The following is an 18,695-nucleotide window of genomic DNA, read 5'->3' as shown; positions in this document are numbered from 1 at the left end:
TCCCCGCCGCTGTCCAGCTGCCTGGTTCCACAAACTTCTCTTCTTCTCTCATGTGTTTTTCATATATATTTTTTTCAACTTTTTTATTTCAACTTCCACCAACTCTCCAATCAGCAACCTGCCTTCTACTCTGACTGCTCTATGAAAAAGCCATTGTTTAAATCTTTAATGACTTTTGCACTTTGCCAAAACCAATGGGCACACTTAATTCAAACCTCAGGTGCCTCTCTTACTCACTCCACATCTGCCCCTGGCTTTCAAGACACCCGTGTCTCCCACGTGCAGTCCTGTCTCGCTGACTCACCTTTTCTCCTTCAGATCACTTTGTCTTCATTTACTGCTCTTACTACAATCTACCATTTCTGGTCAACTTCACGCAAACTTCGAACTTCTGTCCCAGGTCAAGCCATGAGAACTATCACACTAGAAAGTGTTTTTATAGGACATATGGGACCACATTTTTAAATAGCTTCTAGAAAATATGTAGGCAAATTATATTAAAAATATTTAAACCCGAACTTATTTTCATCATTGATAGCAATTGGTCATGACAGATAACAGCTGGCACTGAACTAATCTGTCATCAACATTCACTCAGACCCTATCTTATCAGCTCAGGGACTAGACCAAAATGCATGTGTGGGTGGACAGCATGAAGGACTCTCTGGGCTAACTAGGGTGGTTTAACCACAAACTGACATCTGTGGGGACTACCATGGAATTTTTAATAATTTTTAGTCTATTTATTTTCATTTATCTGCAAGAGAGAGAACTGCAGGGATACAGATAACTGCCATTCACTGTCCAATGCCCACAGTAGCCAGGCTGTGCCAGGCCAAAGTCAGGAGCCTGGAGCTCACGCCAGCTCTCCCACGCAGGTGGCAGGGACCAAGTACTGCAGGCATTACCTGCTACCTCCCAAGATACTCCCCAGCAGCAAGCTGGGACTGAAACACAGGTAGGGGAGGGACATATGGGTCCCAAATGGCAGCCGAACCGCCGAGACAATCTCTGTCTCCTGAACGCAGGATTTTCATCAAGCTCAACTGGAACCTTACCAAGTTCATCCATCTCATTACAGCAGCACTCCCTTCCCCGTGAAGGGTTTGTCTGCACACCACAAACCATGACGAATCTCTTTCTTCACTAACACCATGCATGCACACACATATAAATCCCAATTCACCCCTCTGAGGGACTCGCCTGAGTTGATGACTTCTCCCTCTACCCCACAATTTATCAGTGGTACTCATCTGTATTCTTTGATTTCCCTCTTTGTCTTTTCCGCTAGCCAGTGAACTCCTTGCTCCCTGTAGCACTCATGGTGCCCGACATCACGGTGAGTACACAGGAGGGGTACGGAAGAGCTAAGGGACATGCATGGCAAGGTAGCAGGTGCATGGCACTGGAGCTCAGTCTCCAGTGTGGCATCCACATGTTTGAGGGGCTAGAGGGCATGATCCCCTTTTATAACTACTGGAAACACACTATGGCACAATAGTGAACAGAATGAGGAAGAACAATGGAAAAGAGAGGAATTGCGACGGGGCAAGGACAATAGGGCCTTCCAAAGCTTTAAAAAGAAATCAGGGCTCCTGGGCTGTGATGGCAGACTGGCGGCCAGGCAGCAGAGGAGGCGTTCAGAGTCACCTTTTGTTCCTCAGGGGTTCTGGTCCCAGACACCAGGTCCTGATAGATACTACACAGTCCTCCAGGTGACAGGCATACCCAAAAGACCTGGCAGAATGGTCAGTTCTCTTGAAAATTTCTCATCAACTAGATAAACTGGTGAGCATTCTCATTCCAAGTTAGGATTGAACTTCTGGGCTCCAGGAAATACACACATGGGCTAGTTTCAACCTAAATTCCTGCCTTTGGACCTAACTCCCCCAGCACAGAATGAGAGGAGGTGTGCCTGACTTATGGATGCTGTGCCCATCGGCACAGAGTGAAGTTGATGTCTACCAGAAAATGCTTCAGAGCTGGTTTTTATCTGTGTGTGTGTTACAATTTCAAGGATCAATCTATGGGGTTCAGGAAAGAGATTTACCTGCACGTGCTCTCCGTTTTTTAGCCACATAATAACAGGCGGGGGCACTGCGTCTGACTTGCACTCCAGTGTCACTTGCCTGTTGCGCGACACGGTGAAATCCTGAGGTTCATCCGCTCCAGCAATGTGAGGGGGCACTGGGAGTAAGAACACACACACCGAAGACTTTCAGCAGGCTGATTATGGGTGTTCAGCAAGTGCTGGTTCTGCTACTTGAGCAAAGAGGCATGAACTAAAACAACACCCGTTTAGTTTATGGTACAGGTAACTCTACAAACAGTGGGATGTTTCTACCTTATCCAGCACTCTTACACTAAGCAACGAACTCACTGCCAGGATCAACATTATAATCACATTCCAGCCATCTGACAGGTGAGGTGACCGAGCCACAAGGCAAGGGTCCTCTGTTGAGGCTCTACATTTGGTAATGATTCCCCCTGCAGGTTGGGTTTTAAAACTGCCAAAGCGTAGAGAGAGAGTTATTCATAGTGTACACATGCGAATCTATTCTTCTTATACAAAAAGTTAGTATGTCTTTCCCTGAATCTTTACAAAATTTAGGTGTCAACTGACAGCAAGTCTAATTCATGTGTGGGCATGAGGGAGGAGGGGCTTCCCATCCCAGGCAGTTGGCAATGCTGCCGACTCATTTAGATGACGAGAATAAAATGAAGATTTGTTTAGGTTCTCAGCTGTTCTTCCCCATGAAGAGCAATTTCTGTTTCTGTGCCCAGACAGTATTGGACAGAGTCTGTTTCAGCTTTTCTAGGTGCTTGGGCAGTTCCTTAAAAGTATGTGTATATACAAAGGTGTGAGTATTGAGTATCTGCGTCTAAGCAAGTGAATCCACAGAAATTGCTCAAAGGAAACAGGCTAATAGTATTGTTTACACTGGCAAAATTACAGGAAAAGCTTAAATATCCAAAACTAGGAAATAAATGGGACATGGTGCAGTCACCAAAAAACAATGCTACAAAATATATTTAGCGATCTGCATCAGATAAAGTTAAAAACTAGCTGCTGTATCATATTTTTCAATGAAACATCTATGTGCACAAACATCTTTATGTGATAAGATTATGGATTGTTTTATTTTAATAAATTGTTTTATTTCACAAAATTTATTTGAGAGGCATAGTGTGGGGAGGGCGATAAACAGAAAGAAGTATGGAGACACAGCCAGAAAGGGGCTACTGCTCCCATGCTGGATGACTCCCCACGTGCTGGCAGGCCTGGGCAAGGCCACGCAAAAGCTAGGGACCAGAAATACAATACGCATCTCCCACTGAGGGTGGGTACTGAGTACTCGCCTCAAGGTCTGCATTAGCAGGTGGCTGGAGTCAGCAGCCAGAGTCAGGCGGCCAATCTAAGCACTCGGGCACCTTAACTGCGGGGCGAAATCCCCACGCTCACATTCTTTTATTTTAAAACCAATGAATATGAATTCTTTATACAGAAACAAAACAACTCAAAAATCCATTAAGCTATCCCCAAAGAACACTTCCTCAGTGTAAGAATATTTGAAATGCATGTTTCCTAGTTTATAAGCATATCCTACATGCAGCCCATGTCCTAGAAAGTGTGGCTCCCAATGCCAGACTGCAGGCTATGTTTCCAGTTTACCATGCACTCTCACTAAGTACTCCTTGTCATCGTCTCCTGCAGGACTGGACGCCAGACACGTGTATCTTCCTGTGTCCTCCACCTGGAAAACCCAAGCAAGTGGATTGCGCAAGGTTAGCATGCTGAGGAACGTCCCTGGGATGAATCTGTAGAATCTCCACCCGAAGCAAAACGTCACTAAGGATGCACAATTATTCAACTGTCTACACAGTGGGCAGTGCTTTGCCAGTGGACGCTGCCTGCACCTCTCGCACAGGCAAGCCCATGTTCCCATGGAGGCTTGCGTGTTGACTTAGGAACATCTATAAGTCTGGGGTACCTAAGGAGAGCAGGAAAGGAGACGTTTGCAGGATCCAGTCTCTTCATGACTGACTAGCTACTTAATGATTATTGAAAAAAAAATATTCACGGGTTTAAGTTATAGACCAGAAATTCAAACTGGAGTAGTCCTGAATAAAGTCAAATACATTCGTTAACTAAATACACACAAGAAAGCGCACGTTATTAATTGTGAACATATTATTTACACATCCCAATTTTATCTTGAGATACACAGCAAACCAAAATGATTTCATGTGTTTTGGATAGTAACAGGGTCAGATGGAAAGCAAAATCTGCTGTTATTTGTATAAAATCCAAATTCTTTGAACCACACGACGCAAGATTGTATACATGGAGAGTACATATGAGAAAACAGATGATTACAGGACTGTGCAAAATAGAGTTTGGAAAAGGAGAAATGCCTGACTCTCCTTTGCTGTTTAAACATTATTAGAATATTGGTATTTTTAAAATTCTTACATTCAAACTGGCTTACAGACAGGTTCTGGAAAATGTTTTGATAGGCTGCTAACATTCTGTTGAAAAGTTTAAAATCAGATCACTTGGAAAGACACATTTCAAATCCAATTTTAGAAAAACAATTGTCAGACATGTGACCAAGAATTCAAGAATAATGTTATATTCCCTAGGGAACAATTCTGAATTTCTCACATCTTTAAAACCTATAAAACTTTTTAACAATCCAGTCCATTTCCAAGTGAGCTTGTCCTCTTCTATTTCAAACTTGACCCAGTGCTTATGGTTCCTCTTAAATTTTGCCTCCTCCAGGAAGTATTTCCTGACCACGTTCAACCTTCTATACACTACAGTCATTACTGGCAGCGAACGTTTCTCAAGTGTGTTTTCTCAATATGCACTTGAAAAGCTACAGCTGATCAAGTATCGCTGGAGTCACCTTCTTTTCCCTAAAGGTTTACTTATTTTAAAGGCAGAATGGCAGACAGGGAGAGACAGAGAAAAATGGATTGTGCATCTGCTGGTTCTTACCCCAAATGGCTGCAATAGCTGGGGCTGAACCAGACTGAAGCCAGAACCTGAACTCCCACACAGGGTACATCTGCTGCTTTCACAGTTCCTTGCAAGCGGATTGCATGTCAGAGGAGCACTGGGAGTTTGAATGAGTGCTCCAGGATCAAAGCTGGTGTCCTAACCTGACATACCACAATACCGACCCTCTGGGAATAAGATTCGCAGAGTCCTTAACATGCAGTATGTCTCACAAAGAGGACAGGGTATTGAATATGAAGTTCTCCGAACCTATTAGGTCACAGAGTGGTCCCCTTCTCCCCTTGCTGTATATAACGGGACTAGCATTTGATGGAAGAGGTTTTAGGAAACTCCCATCTCTATTGCACAAGTTCAAGTCTGCAAAGCATGCATTGTATACCAGCCCAAACTACATGGTGCAGACAGATGTACAAGAAAGTTCAGGTGAGGAAATGACCACACAGGCAGTGTTGCAAAAGAAGTACATGCGAAGTGTGATGGAGCAAAAAGAGAGAGAGAGACAGAGAGAGAGAGAGAGAGAGAGAAAGAGGGGGCGAGCTCAAGCACAGCAGCTAACAAGAGCCTTGGCACTTGGCTGTATTTACCTTTCCACTTCATTGCTTTCTTTTAAGCAAGCAAACTTGTACTGGAGCTTAAATTGTGGTACTGAAAGACTGCTGCTGATTTAAGTTCAATGCCAACAAAGGGAGCAATTATGGCATCAAAACTTTCCCTTCTCTATCACATACGCTAAGATTAGGTTAAAATTCAACCCACACTTTTCATTTTCCTAGGCTTAGTTCCACAGGTTTGTCTTTTTTTTTTTTTGCAAGTTTTCAACACAAATTCTCAGGCTATTAGGGAGAAAATCAGACTTCAAGCCAGTAATCATTATCAAATCTGCTGAGATACTGTTCAAGACTAAAATCTGTGAGCAATGGACTTTAAAACACAATACTGTTTCAAACGGCTCTCTTGTGGTTCTAAATGTATCTGATGTGCAAACGGAAGTTCCTGAGAATCGAGACATGTCTGTCTTAAGTAAAATGTTTGGATCCTCCACAACAGTCCGACCGTACAGCTAAGTAGTCACCAAGGTTGTACAGGATCTTTGCCTTGTCTCCTTGTAATTTAACCGTCTAGTTTGCCTTTTAGACCCACCATGATACAGCATGACATTCCAGTTTGCATTACCACCATTTGCATGTCAAGTTGTGCCACCCAACTTTCTGTCTCTGTATTGTTCCAATTATCACAGAACTTCCTGCTTCCTGGTGACGCAGGGTTTGACCGAGTATGCCTGACTTCTCTGTGAGTTACTGCGGTGACAGATACGAGGACTGGGGAGGAGCACGCTCCGTGCTGTCAGAGGAACTCTGCTGGGACGGAGTGGCCAGGCTTGCCAACCAGACCTGGGCTGACCCACAGTGCACCAAGCAATGTGTGCTGCATGGGCCTGGACCTGAGCGAGTTGCCTGCAGGCCAGGGTGTGAAGGACAGCCCCAGTGGGCTGTGCTCTTCCGGAAGACTGCTCAGGAGACGATGACATTGTGTGCTTGAATTACTTGCTGTTCTATATACTCAAGGTAATGACAACTACAAACACATGGACATGGAAAGGCAAGTACATGACAGATCTACCCCACATGTGGAATATAAGTAGTGGATCTCAGAGAAGTCGAGCAGTGATGACCTGAGCTAGAGAAGGGGAGGGGTGAAAGCAGTTGTGCAGCCTCATATAAACATGAGTCAGAATGCTTTTTCTGGTCCTACAAAGGATCAGGGGGCACAAACTGAGAGCTTTAAAGAAGTATAATGACACAGTACTCTGAAAACTTGGCTTCCTATTTTCCCAATCGTCTTCCTTTCATCATATCAGTTAGGGAGAGAGCTGATTCAATCTATTCTTGCTTACATTGTAGAAATCTGTGGTCTGTTCAGGTCCAGAGATACAATTCATTCAATAATTGTAACTTATCAGCCAGTGAGGAGTTTAATCTAATAAAACATGATTGCAGGGACTTTTCAAATTACCTGAGCACTTGATATTCGCAGAACTTCACCTCCCGTTAGAGCCTGCACCTGCTCCGTATGTAGAAGGGGCCTGCCATCCTTCATCCAGGTAATCTTAGGGACTGGAATTCCAGAAGCAATGCAGGAAAGTTCAAGTGGGTTACCGACAATTACTGATACCTCTCCAGGTTCTCTGGATCCATTAATGTGAGGCGGTTCTACATGAGAGAAACAGAAGCGACACAATAAACCTACTGCTTCATAAAATATGCCAAATTAGAAAAACATGAAACTAACTCAATTTCTTGAGACAACTTGATTAAAACAAAGAAACTGAAATGATAATTCCCAGAGATCATTACAATTTCTGACACTTTCAAAAGGAAAGGTTTAAATCTGTAAGAGATATGAAGCAGACCACAGTTCATTGCAAGGTAATTGCAGCATGGCTGGAATTCAGTTCACGGGAGTGGTCTTACAACTGTGAAGATTTGAAAACAATAAAGCCAAACCCATCTTGTACCACATTTGAAGAGGTACTTAAACAGCTCAGTGTGTTTCTGCACGCTTTTAACAGGTGCTTCTACAAAAGCAATGATAAAACTGAGGGACCGTGAACCTATTTCCCAGGCAGTTACACTCTCTCGGAGATGATGACTTGGGGACCGGGAAGCAGTGACTCCCTCTGTTGTTGCATGTTCTTCTAGAACTCCTGAGATCTGTTAAGGACCCTAACCACTGGAACAAACATTAAGATTCTTCAGCTCAACCAAGTTTGGTAATCCCTTCAAAGAGACTCCCCTTGATGTCACAGCTCAACTTTCCAGGCAGTATCCACGCTCCGAGCTTCCAGCTTACTGCATCACAAGCAGCCAACACAGCTGCTGGACAGCTCCAGGGGCTGCCTGCTGTTTCCCCTTCTCTACTTTTCCCATTTATTTATTTTTCTAAAAATACTAGGCACAAAGTTTAGAACACTGACACTCCGCAGTGGATATGGAGTCAAACGGTGAATTCTGGTATCAAGAAATATGATTTAGTAGCATTAGGCATTTCTCTAAAATGAGGATAGCACTGTTATTTGCCTAATGGGATAGTTGTGAAGGGTCCAAAGAATAAATTACACATTTTTTTTTGTTATTGTGCCTATTTTAAAATTAAATTCTTTCAATAAGTTATCACTACTGCAATTTCTAGCACAGGTATTGGTGCATTAAAATTTGCTTGTTAAAAATCTCTCCCTATAAATCCTCATTTTCATTTCTGGAAAAACACATCACATTGGTTTTCCTGTTGAGATGATAACTAAGATAACACTGCGTCTTAATGCTGTCCAACATAACCTCTTTTTCATCCTCTGTGTGTCTTACATATTGATGTCAAGATACATTTTCTCTTTTAAAATTTCATTTCATTCTATGACACAGTTTCATAGGCTCTGGGATTCCCCCAACCCCCTCCCTCTCCATGCCCTCCCCCATGGTGGATTCCTCCACCTGTTGCAGTAGTACAGTTCAAATCCAGTCATGATTCTTTCATTGCAAGCATGGACCAAGCACAGAGTCCAGCAACTTCTTGTCCAGATAAATTCAACAGTTTCTTGGAGAGACCATCTCTGGTCTGAAAGCAGAGCTGGCAAAATATCATCCCGTCCAATGAAAAACCACAACATGACATCAACAACAATTTATAACATTATGGAGTTAATTGACATGGTATTGAGTGACCAATATGTTAGAAAATGCAAGTTCTTAACCACATCTCGTGACTACTTCATTGACATTTCAATTTCAGTTTATACACAACCTGCTGTTACATACCTTAAAATGGCTATAGGGTACTATTCAGCTGTCTCGTGTCTATTTTCATTTTATATTTAGCAGTTTACAGGGGGAATCAAGAGTGATCCTGACAACCTCTTAACAGCAAGTCATATGCACAGAGCAGGGGGGGGGACCCCAGAGTGGAGCAGGCGGACAGGAAGCCTGTATCCCAACCCTGAAGACTCGCGGATCCTCACCTAGGACTATCAGTACAGGCACCAAGGGTTATATCCCAACTGTCAAGAAGACCACGGGGAACTGGAGTGCCTTTGGAGGTCGAGAACTCTGAGGTCATCCACTCCTTTTTGGGTCTCCCACATGAGATGGAAGATGCCCAGATCCTTCCTCACAGGATCTAATGTCATCGGAACAATAGCCAGGAGCCCTGAGTTGTCATCAGAAACAGAAGAACAGTAAACTTCCTTCGGGACTCCAGAGGGGAGCTTTCTCTAGTCCTTACTTGGTTCCAACTTTGGATCCCTAGCCTCTCTTGCAAGATTCATTTTCTCAAGTGCAGCTGGTGATAGATCTAGCAACATTATCTGTGCTTGTGATTGAACATTTACACTTGTTCTTAAAAAATTCTTTGAGAGGCAGGCTGACAGGGAGACACAGAGAATGAGCGTCTCAATGCTGTGCTGAGATAGGTGGTAGCACCCCCCCCGGGGGGGTGCGGCAGGAAGCCAGCTGCTGAGCCATCCCCAAGGCTTCCAAGGGTGAGAATTACCCAGAAGCTGGAGTCAGCAGCTGGAGTCAGGAACTGAACCCAGCCACCTGATGGGGAATGTGGAGCTCCTAAGTGCTGGGTGTTCTCTAAAGTCTCTCCATCAAGTAATCTTAGTGAATTCAGTAAACAACAACACTCTCCTCATTATGGTTCCAAGGACTAACCCTGCCCCTTTCCTTTCAGTGAACTTAAGAATATACATTGTCTAAACTTCAGATCCGGCTATTCCTCTCCCCCCAAAGTCTCCTCCTCTTGCACCAAGGCCTTCTCCATAACACAAGCCTGATGAGCACTGCCAGCATGACGTGAACTGGTAAAAGCCGGAAGTCCTTGCACCACGATCCTTAGTGTCTGCCTCCTTTAACTTCCATAGTCGGGTCTGAACCACTGAGATGAAATGATCAACAATCAATATGACCATATCAGTTCTTTGTTTTACATGTTAATCACCATGTTCAAAGATTAATTAGGTATGCCTTTCAAAAAGCTTATAATCTTTGGATTTTAAAACGTCCTTGGGGTTGATCAGAGACTCATTAAGCAAATCCTCTGCCTGTAGTGCTGGCATCCCATAAGCACTGATTTGGGTCCTGACTGCTCTAACTCAGCTCCCTGGGAACACTGGGGGAGGGAGAGGTGGACTCTGCATTACCACCAACTAGATATGATAGGGTCCAGAGAGCTGCAAATATGTGCGGAAGGCTCACTCAGAGAAAATAAGTTCTTTATTAAAACTACCACAGCTAGGTTCCCTACTAGCCACAGCCAAACACAATCACTAACATCTCACCGGTCTTTCAGAACCCGCCCTTGGTGCTGCTCCAAATAGTTCTGCACTTTCTAGCCAGATAATCTTTTCAAACTACATCTCTAGCCATATTATCTCCTTCGTTAGAACTTTTGTGCTTCACTGATAAAGGACAAAGCCCAACTTCTTCATATGGTCAGCAAAGCAGCTTACGGTCAGACCCTGTGCTGCCTCCCCAGACTCACCCCCTCTCACTCATTTCTGGCTGCCCCTGTAACGAGCGTCTAGATGGCACCCCCAGTCTGGCCCCTGCCATCATGGGCACAGCATTTCCTGGGTCTTGGTGCAGCAGTGCTTTACAGCTGTGTTGAGATCTGCTCTCCAGAGGCTCAAGTGCTGCAGCTTCCTACCTTGCTGCTGAGCCAATGCTGGAAATCTATTTCACGACAGTATCGTCCCTAGAGCACTCTCCACTGTGCAAGCTGTCCTTCTCCTGTGTCCCTGATGCCGTCACCGCCACTTCTCCTTCATTTCCTTCACCCACAGACACACTGGCTCTGACTCTGCTCGGACTTTTAACTCCTAGAGGAACACTGGTTCTCTTCCTTGCCACAACCTAGACCAGGCCCTGGGTGTCGGGGCTTTGTGAATGCACAGCCTCCTTCACTCTGTTGACAGGGATTTCTGGAAACGGAACCTTGCTGCAACACACTGGTGACATCCCCCTTGCCTTTTCAGTGAGGACCAAGCCCTGACAGGTCCTCCAGGCCCTTCTGCTTACATCCATCTCCAGTTCTGTCGTCCTCCTCTTGTACCTGCTGTGGGTTGGGCTCCGTCAGCCCCAGGTGAGAAGACCCTGACTGTTCACTCATGTCTACAGTCCCACCTCCCAGGGCGTGGACACACTGTTGAGCAGAGCGAACTGAATCTTCCCAACCCACAGTGTAAGCGTGTAACCTTCACCGCATTCAGACATTGCTACGGAGGGTCTGCAAAGAGTTTGCGGAAAGTATTATGAAAGAACTAAGCACAGATTACTTTCCTTTGGTCGCAAACATTCCATTTTCAAACACCCCTCTGAAACCTTCTGGATTTGCTCAGTACCCGTGTCTCCCTGAGACCTAGGACCCCCGAGTGCTGGCAGCGCCCCCTTTTCATTGCAGGATGCACTGATGCATCATGTAACAGGTGTTCGCAACTGTTGGCTAAATGATGACTAGAAACAAGGCTGGCACGCAATTTCCAAGCAATAGTGAACAGTTAACATGGGGGCCATGAATGTACAAGTTCACATTATGTCATTTCCTGTCATTCCTCACATTCTGCGGCCTCAGGCACCTGCGCCACAAGCCACTCCTCACACACTGTTGCTCTGTCTCTTGCCTCTTGACACCCCAGAGTATCCTCTATGGTCAGCCCATTTATGCACATCTCTTCCATGGCAGAGGACCTCACTCTGTTCCTTTAGGTGCCACTCTAGCTCCCTCTGAGTTGAAACTCCCTTCAACCCAGCTGGACAGGATCCAGCCCAACTAAATTCAATTCAACAAGTAAACATCAAGTTTCTGGCACGTCAAACGTCATACTAAGTGCTGATAAAGCGGCAGGAAGAGGCACGGGCTTCCGCCTCATAAGGCTAAACTAGGGATGAGGCAACTCTTAAAGTTACGTAAATTGTTACGTTTTAATAGGCACTCTAAGCTTACAGAGCGCTTGGAAAGCATACACAAGGTCTACTTAACTGGAACTCCTGCCACTCCTCTTTGCTGTTTTGTAGGTTGTAGGACTGAAACAGACTCCAGAGAAGTCATCATTACTGAGCTGTCTCATTTCATTCATCTTCCTGTCACTCCCAAGGTTGAAATTTTAAATTCAAGGAGAAGATATGCCTTCTCTTTAGACTATCTGCACGTGGAACTTTGGGATACATACTTCAAACACTTTAGAGGCACACAAGAGTCAACACAACTGCCTGAAATGGCTATTCCAACTCCAGTCTGCACACAGCATCACTTAACGGCTGCTTGGGATAGCACATAGCAGTGTAAACAGTAAGACTGTCCATCAGACTTAATTTCAGATTACTTCCAGTTACAGCAGAGAGTTTTAAAGCTACTTCTCAACTGCTCAGAGACTGTTTCAATTACTGATGTCTTACAAATAGGAGTTTTCATCTTTTCAGACAGATAATAAAAAGGGACTACCAAAAGTTGGTAGACAAATGAAACTAAAAGTTCATTTTGGCACATTTATAAAAAATTCTGCATTTTTTATAATACACATTTTCCCAGAAGTTTTTGAAGACCCCTCCTATACGACTTCACATGCTTCTGATGAGAACCATAAACATAAGTGAATCCCAAACTGAGGATGTCACACCACGTTTCACAGCTGACAGCCCTAAATGTTTTGCTGCTTCTTATGAAGCCTGTGTGACGTGCTGGGTGAGTCTGTACGTACCTAGGACCTTCAGGTCAAAGTGCTTGCTGACCTCTCCAGCCTCATTGGAGGCCAGGCAGGTGTACCTTCCCGAGTCCTGGGTCTCTGCTTCCAGCAGTTGAAGGACCATGGCTTCGGCGCTGAAGGTCACGTGGGTATCCAGCCCCAGTGGCTGACCCTCCTTAAGCCAGGACACACGGGGCGCCGGGGTTCCGTGAGCAAAGCATGACAGAGAGGTGGGGCTGCCCCTCACAACTGTGACTTCCTCTCTCCCCATGGCATTGTCTATGCTTGGAGGTGCTATGTAGGCAACAAGAGACAGAAAATTCATACAGCTTTGCAACGAGATCAACTTAACAAAAATGCTAAAGTGAGTCTGTCTTTAAAAATATCTTTTGTAACAAAAAAAGACATAACTGGAAACCATTATGAAGAATGAAATATGTCAGTCCCCAACAGACAAATGCATATTCTCCCTGGTTTGTGGTAACTTACATGCAGAGTACAACATGTAAGAGCAAAATTGACATTTTGAGATCCTGTTGTTTATAAACCTCACCTATATTTTTGAGAAACAATACTTTTTCTATTTACTATTTATTGATTTATTTTTAATTTAGTGGAGAGTTAAGCTTGATTTATAAAGTAAACTGAAAGTACATTACAAGAATTAAAAGCAAAAGCAAGGAAGGAGTAGGGACTGGGAGCACGGGGGGATGTAGAGTGGAACTATCACATGGTGTTCAATCGATATCTACAAAGGACATGAAATTCATTCATCTTAAATAAGCCAAAAAGATAAACATAAAAATATATATACTTTAAAATACCACATGGGGAATGGAAGATGTCACAAAAACATCTTTATGTATGCCAATTATTTTTCCAGACACTAGCAAAGAAATTTGCACCTGCTTTCTTATAGAATATACAATCAGTAACTTTGTGATTTTTAAATTTCTCAAGCATGTTCCTTCAACATTACAGTGTATAGATCCTTGGCCTGGAGTGATGGCTCAGTGGTTAAATCCTTGCCTTGCTAGTGCTAGGATTCCATATGGGTGCTGGTTTTTGTCCCTGCTGCTCCACTTCCCATCCAGCTCCCTGCATGTGACCTGGGAAAGCAGTAGAGGACGGCCCCAAACCCTAGGAACCCTCAATCCGTGTGAGAGACCTACGAGAAGCTGCTAGCTTCTGGCTTTGGTTCAGCTCAGCTCCGGCCATTGTGGCCACTTGGGGAGTGAGTCAATGGATGGATCTTCATCTGTCTCTCCTCTTTGTACATTTTCCTTTTCAATAAAAATAAATGACTCTCAAAAAAATAATGTACAGATCCTGCAGTGTACACTGAATTATTTTATGTTGAATAAAGAAAATAAAATCACGGACTAAATTCCGTATAATCTAACAGAAGATGCTTGTAGCTTACAGTAAGTAGCAACTTAAGAGTTCTGAAACGTTTCTGGGAACTTAGAAGTGCAAACCAGCGAATTTCAATATTTCAGAAAGGGAATGTTTGAGTTCGCTCTCTCTATACACACACAAGTGTCTATATGTTCATTCAGATTTAAGCGTTTTACATGAGTTGCTGGTATCATTCAAAACAGTCTTGACCGGTTTTTACACTCATATTTAAATTCATGCTGTTCTTTTTATTTCACTTGAAAGACAGTGGGACCTTCTTTCAACTAGTTCATCCCTGCAAATGCCTGCAACAGCCAGCATTCATCAAACTGAAGCCAGCAGCCGAGAACTCTAGCTGGCCTACCCTGTGGCTGTCAGGGGCTCCAGCTCCTGAGCTGTCCTCCATCGCCCCAGGAAGCAGGGAAGCAGAGATCAGAACTCACACCAGGAGTCCCAAGTGGCAACTTCAGCTGCTGTGTCCAAAGCCTGCCTCCTTCTCTACATACAGGATGACTAGCCTTGTAGCTCAATTGATTTATTATTAAAGATGTATTTATCTTACTTGAAAGAGTGAGTGAGAGAGAGAAAGAAAGAGAAAGAGAGAAAAAGAGAGAGAGAGAGAGAGAAATCTTCCATCCATTGACTCACTCTCCAAATGACTGCAACAGCCAGAGCTGAGCTGATCCAAAGCCAGGAGCGAGGAGCTTCTTCCAGGTCACCCAAATGAGTTCAGGGTAGGGTCCCCAGGCTTTGGGACATCATCTGTTTCTTCCCAAGCCACAAACAGGGAGTGGGATGGGAACTGCAGCATATGGAGCTTGCAACCAGAGCCCATATGAGATGCCAGTGCTGTAGGTGGAGAACTAGCTTGCTATGCCACCGTGCCGGCCTCCTCTGACTTAGATGCAAAATCCAGTCCAGAGGAGTTTTCCACAGACAGCACAGGCCAATGAACATGGACCCTGGGGAAAAGCACCCTGCGTCCCAGGCAGTAAGATGCTCTCTCATCAGTTCTTACTGACAGCGGTACATAGATTTGTTGATGTGTGAGGTGAGTTTCTAAAGATCCGCCTGTTGCTTAGCCCGCCACTCAGCAAACAGCGGCTCATCGCTGTGACATACCCAACACCCGCACGCTGTAGTGCTTCTTGTCAACCCCCGCTCGGTTGGCGGCCACGCACGTGTACACAGCAGCATCCGACACCTGGGCCCTCACGATCCTAGAAAACCATGGACGGCATTTCCTCACTGGATCCCATTTGAAACAACTGCAGTTTGTAAATAATTACAGGAAGGGACTTATGTTGGAAGATATTGGACACGAGGTTTGTAATCACACCTTGAAATATCGTGGTGCCTTTAACACAAGCAAGTCTAGACAGGCAATCAGGCACACTTTAACGTAACATAATTTATAGGGTAAACATTTTCCAATATACGTTAACAGGGAATGGTGCTCATGGGAAAATCACAGAATCGTGATGGGCATTTCTACCGTTTGAGGCTTTGCCTAAAATATATCTGGAAAACATGAACATTCACACGTGAGAACAAGTCTGTTAAAGACACGGTTTACACGGATTTACTAAAATATGAGCATTTCAAATAGAATAAAAAGCCATTGTTCCCTATTCTAAAACTATATTAAAATGAGGGAAAACATTGAAAAACACGTTAGGGGGAAAAAAGCGCTTCTTTAAGCCGTTATGAATAGGAAAGCACTCCTGCTAGGTTATTTGTTGGCACCAAAAGCTGACCTGACAACCTGCCCCGCTGACAGCAACCGAACCCGAGAGGACAGCGGCAGGGGCAGCCCCGCCTTCAGCCAGCTGATCTGCGGGGGAGGCGCCCCCGAGGCCCGGCACTCCACATTCACCGAGGTGTCCACCAGAGCCACGAGCGTCTCCGTCTCTCCTTTATTGCCCCTAATTGTTGGCGGAACTAATTCATGAAGAGAGAGAAAGAGACAGCATTTGTATTATCACGAGTTAAGACGGTCTGACCTAGCATTGCCCACCTTCCTGCTCTGACCCCGCAGGAACTAGTCTTAGCAGTGGACTGAGCTGACGCAGCATGTCGAGGACTGAGCGCCGCAGCTCACACATACAGGTGTGCTCTCGGGCCGCGCGGTACGCAGACGGGCTCACACTCACCATAGACATTCAAGTTAAACACTCGGTCTTCCTCCCCGGCAGGATTGGTAGCCACACATGTGTATTTCCCCACATCGGAGGTGAGTGCGCCATCAATGCTGAGCATGCTGCCGTGGGCGGTCACCCTGTGGGAATGGGGAAAGAGACTCTGAGATGGCCCGCGCGGAGCCAAGGGCTGGAAAACTCTGATGACTGTGTTCTTGGAGAAAAAGTACTCTCAAATGATGTCTCCACTTTGAATAGACTGGCCCGAATCGATTTCAGTAAGTTCATGAAGGCTTAGACAGTGAGGGCGAGGGAGGTGGATGGGATTCAGGAAGCTACCTGCATGTCTGCAGGTGGTTCCCACCCATCACTCATACAAGAAAGAACAGCAACGCCTCTATTCAAATCACAGGCAAGACACTTTGCCATCAGAATTAGAATTATGTCTTCTCATCAATGGACAACCTGAATTAAATGAAAATCATAAAATTTCTCGAATTAATACTGTAAATGATTTACTAATACCTTCATGAGAAGAAATAGTATAAATTATTTTAGCTGCAACAACTTGGTATCACATGAATCTATTTTGCAAAGTTCTTTTCCTACAAATTATTAAAGACTTTCTTTTGATTAATCTGACAGTAAATGATTCAAATTCAATTAAATAAGCAAAGGTATCTAAATTAACATTACTGAATTATTGGTTCTTTGAAGATACCACTAATTACTAAAAATTTCCTATATTTTATGGAGAGATGAAATTGCAATCTACTTATTCCTTCAACATTGATTTCATTAGAATTCCCCAATGTCAAAACTACTTCGTTCGAACTCATCACATTGTAAAATATGATTACTGAGAACTACAGTATTATTACCAAACGTCGCTGCATTTTTTTAAAATAAAAATTAAAATTCCCTGAGTTTAATCATATTAACAAGCAAAAGAGTAAGCGACAATGAGTGTTGCAAAGTGGTCAGCTGACTTCCAGAAAGCACTTGATCTGGTCAGCCGACAAGGAACATACTGTGGAACACTACAGAGCTCAGCGCCAAAGTGGCTTAATGAGCAGCCAAGTTAGTTCATCGCAGAAGAGGGATGACAACGCTAAGAGCCAGGGAGGAGCAGCACGCCAGGTCTGTAGGGCCCATCGAGGACTGAGTGCTCAGTCTGGGGTATGTCCAAGATCAGCCGAACTAGTGCAAACAACCAAATACTTCTTTATTATTCAGAAATGTTCATACAAGAAAAACGAAATTTACAATGCCTGTATAAAACACCAATTAACAAATTATTCAGTGTTGAAAAGGGGTGAATATGTAATCTCAATCGCTCCTCGGCCTTTTGGCTAAGATCAAGTGTGGAATATGTAATCTCAGCATCCAATGAATTTATTTACATTTACAAAGAAAATAATTAAATTTTAGTGTATAGTGAATAGCACTGGTATCTGCAAAGAAAATTTCAATCATCAGTCTTTAAATTAGATATTTACTATAAATTATAGATGGGAAAAAGCACTACAACTCCTTAAATTTAAAATACTGTTTCAAAATTATCAATTTTACAGCATTTAATTAATGCCTAAGTTACTGCCTGTTTCTTGGGTGTGTGCATGTGACCAGTTTTTGTGAGGAGGTAAGGCTCCTTCCAAGGGAATTTGCTGGGGGGGGGTCCCAGGAGGCCCAGATGGCACTGCCATTCCCTCTCAGCAGAGCTGCCAACAAGTGCCAACTCAAAGTGGGATTTGCATAAACCAGGCTAAGCAATGAATCAGGCTGCTTTACTCTTCTGTGAACATGAGCCAAGAGGCATGGTACACTTACAGCTTGCCGTTATTAGGACACAGGGCAGCTAGGACGACTGCGTGAATCTTGTGGGAAGAAACTGGCTTCACTAGCAGGAGAGCAAAACACGCTGCTTCGGGGAATGGCTTCGGTTAAATGTTCTGTGGCCGATAAACATTTCTGGACTGATGAGATTTCAGAATACACACACAGTACATGCATTTCTGAGGGTTCTCCAAAGAGAATTTCTGCCCAACTCTCCAAAAATGTATCACTTCCCTTTGTGAATATAATGAGAGTCAAGTTGCAATGAGATGAAATCTGGCATTATTATTCATATGAACTTTGAAGCATAAAGCACTGTTGAAGACCTTAAAAAGTAAAGATTCTTCCAAGACATACCGAATTCTTCCTGCTCCACCACTAGCTACAGGCTTTCCGTCTTTCAGCCACTGAAGACGTGGGGTGGGGACTCCATGTGCCTTGCAGACCAGCTCAACATCTTCCCCTAGAAGGACACTGACTTCACTTGGCATTTCAGCATCGGCGATACTCGGAGGAACTTTGGAAAAACAAGTGGAGGTTCAAGGATATTATTCTAATGAATGCA

General features: G+C 44.1%; 1 protein-coding gene across 1 annotated transcript in view; it reads right to left on the bottom strand.

The window, feature by feature from the left end:
* The window catches only part of HMCN1 (hemicentin 1), a 350,746-nt gene that overhangs the window by 66,578 nt on the left and 265,473 nt on the right, over positions 1-18,695 (bottom strand). The window contains exons 64-71 of the mRNA XM_040985773.1: positions 18,488-18,647; positions 16,310-16,434; positions 15,914-16,097; positions 15,279-15,376; positions 12,774-13,052; positions 7,037-7,233; positions 3,674-3,755; positions 2,051-2,187 (exon numbers count right to left, since the gene is read on the bottom strand). Of these exons, the coding sequence (XP_040841707.1) occupies positions 2,051-2,187; positions 3,674-3,755; positions 7,037-7,233; positions 12,774-13,052; positions 15,279-15,376; positions 15,914-16,097; positions 16,310-16,434; positions 18,488-18,647 (1,262 nt within the window). The remainder of the gene's footprint in view (positions 1-2,050; positions 2,188-3,673; positions 3,756-7,036; positions 7,234-12,773; positions 13,053-15,278; positions 15,377-15,913; positions 16,098-16,309; positions 16,435-18,487; positions 18,648-18,695) is intronic.

The sequence above is a fragment of the Ochotona curzoniae genome, unplaced genomic scaffold (genome assembly GCF_017591425.1).
Source record: "Ochotona curzoniae isolate NIBS_2020 unplaced genomic scaffold, NIBS_Ocur_1.0 contig_430, whole genome shotgun sequence".
Lineage (NCBI taxonomy): Eukaryota > Metazoa > Chordata > Mammalia > Lagomorpha > Ochotonidae > Ochotona > Ochotona curzoniae.
The sequence above is the reverse complement of the archived record's forward strand: the minus strand, read 5'-3'. Positions and strand labels throughout refer to the sequence as shown.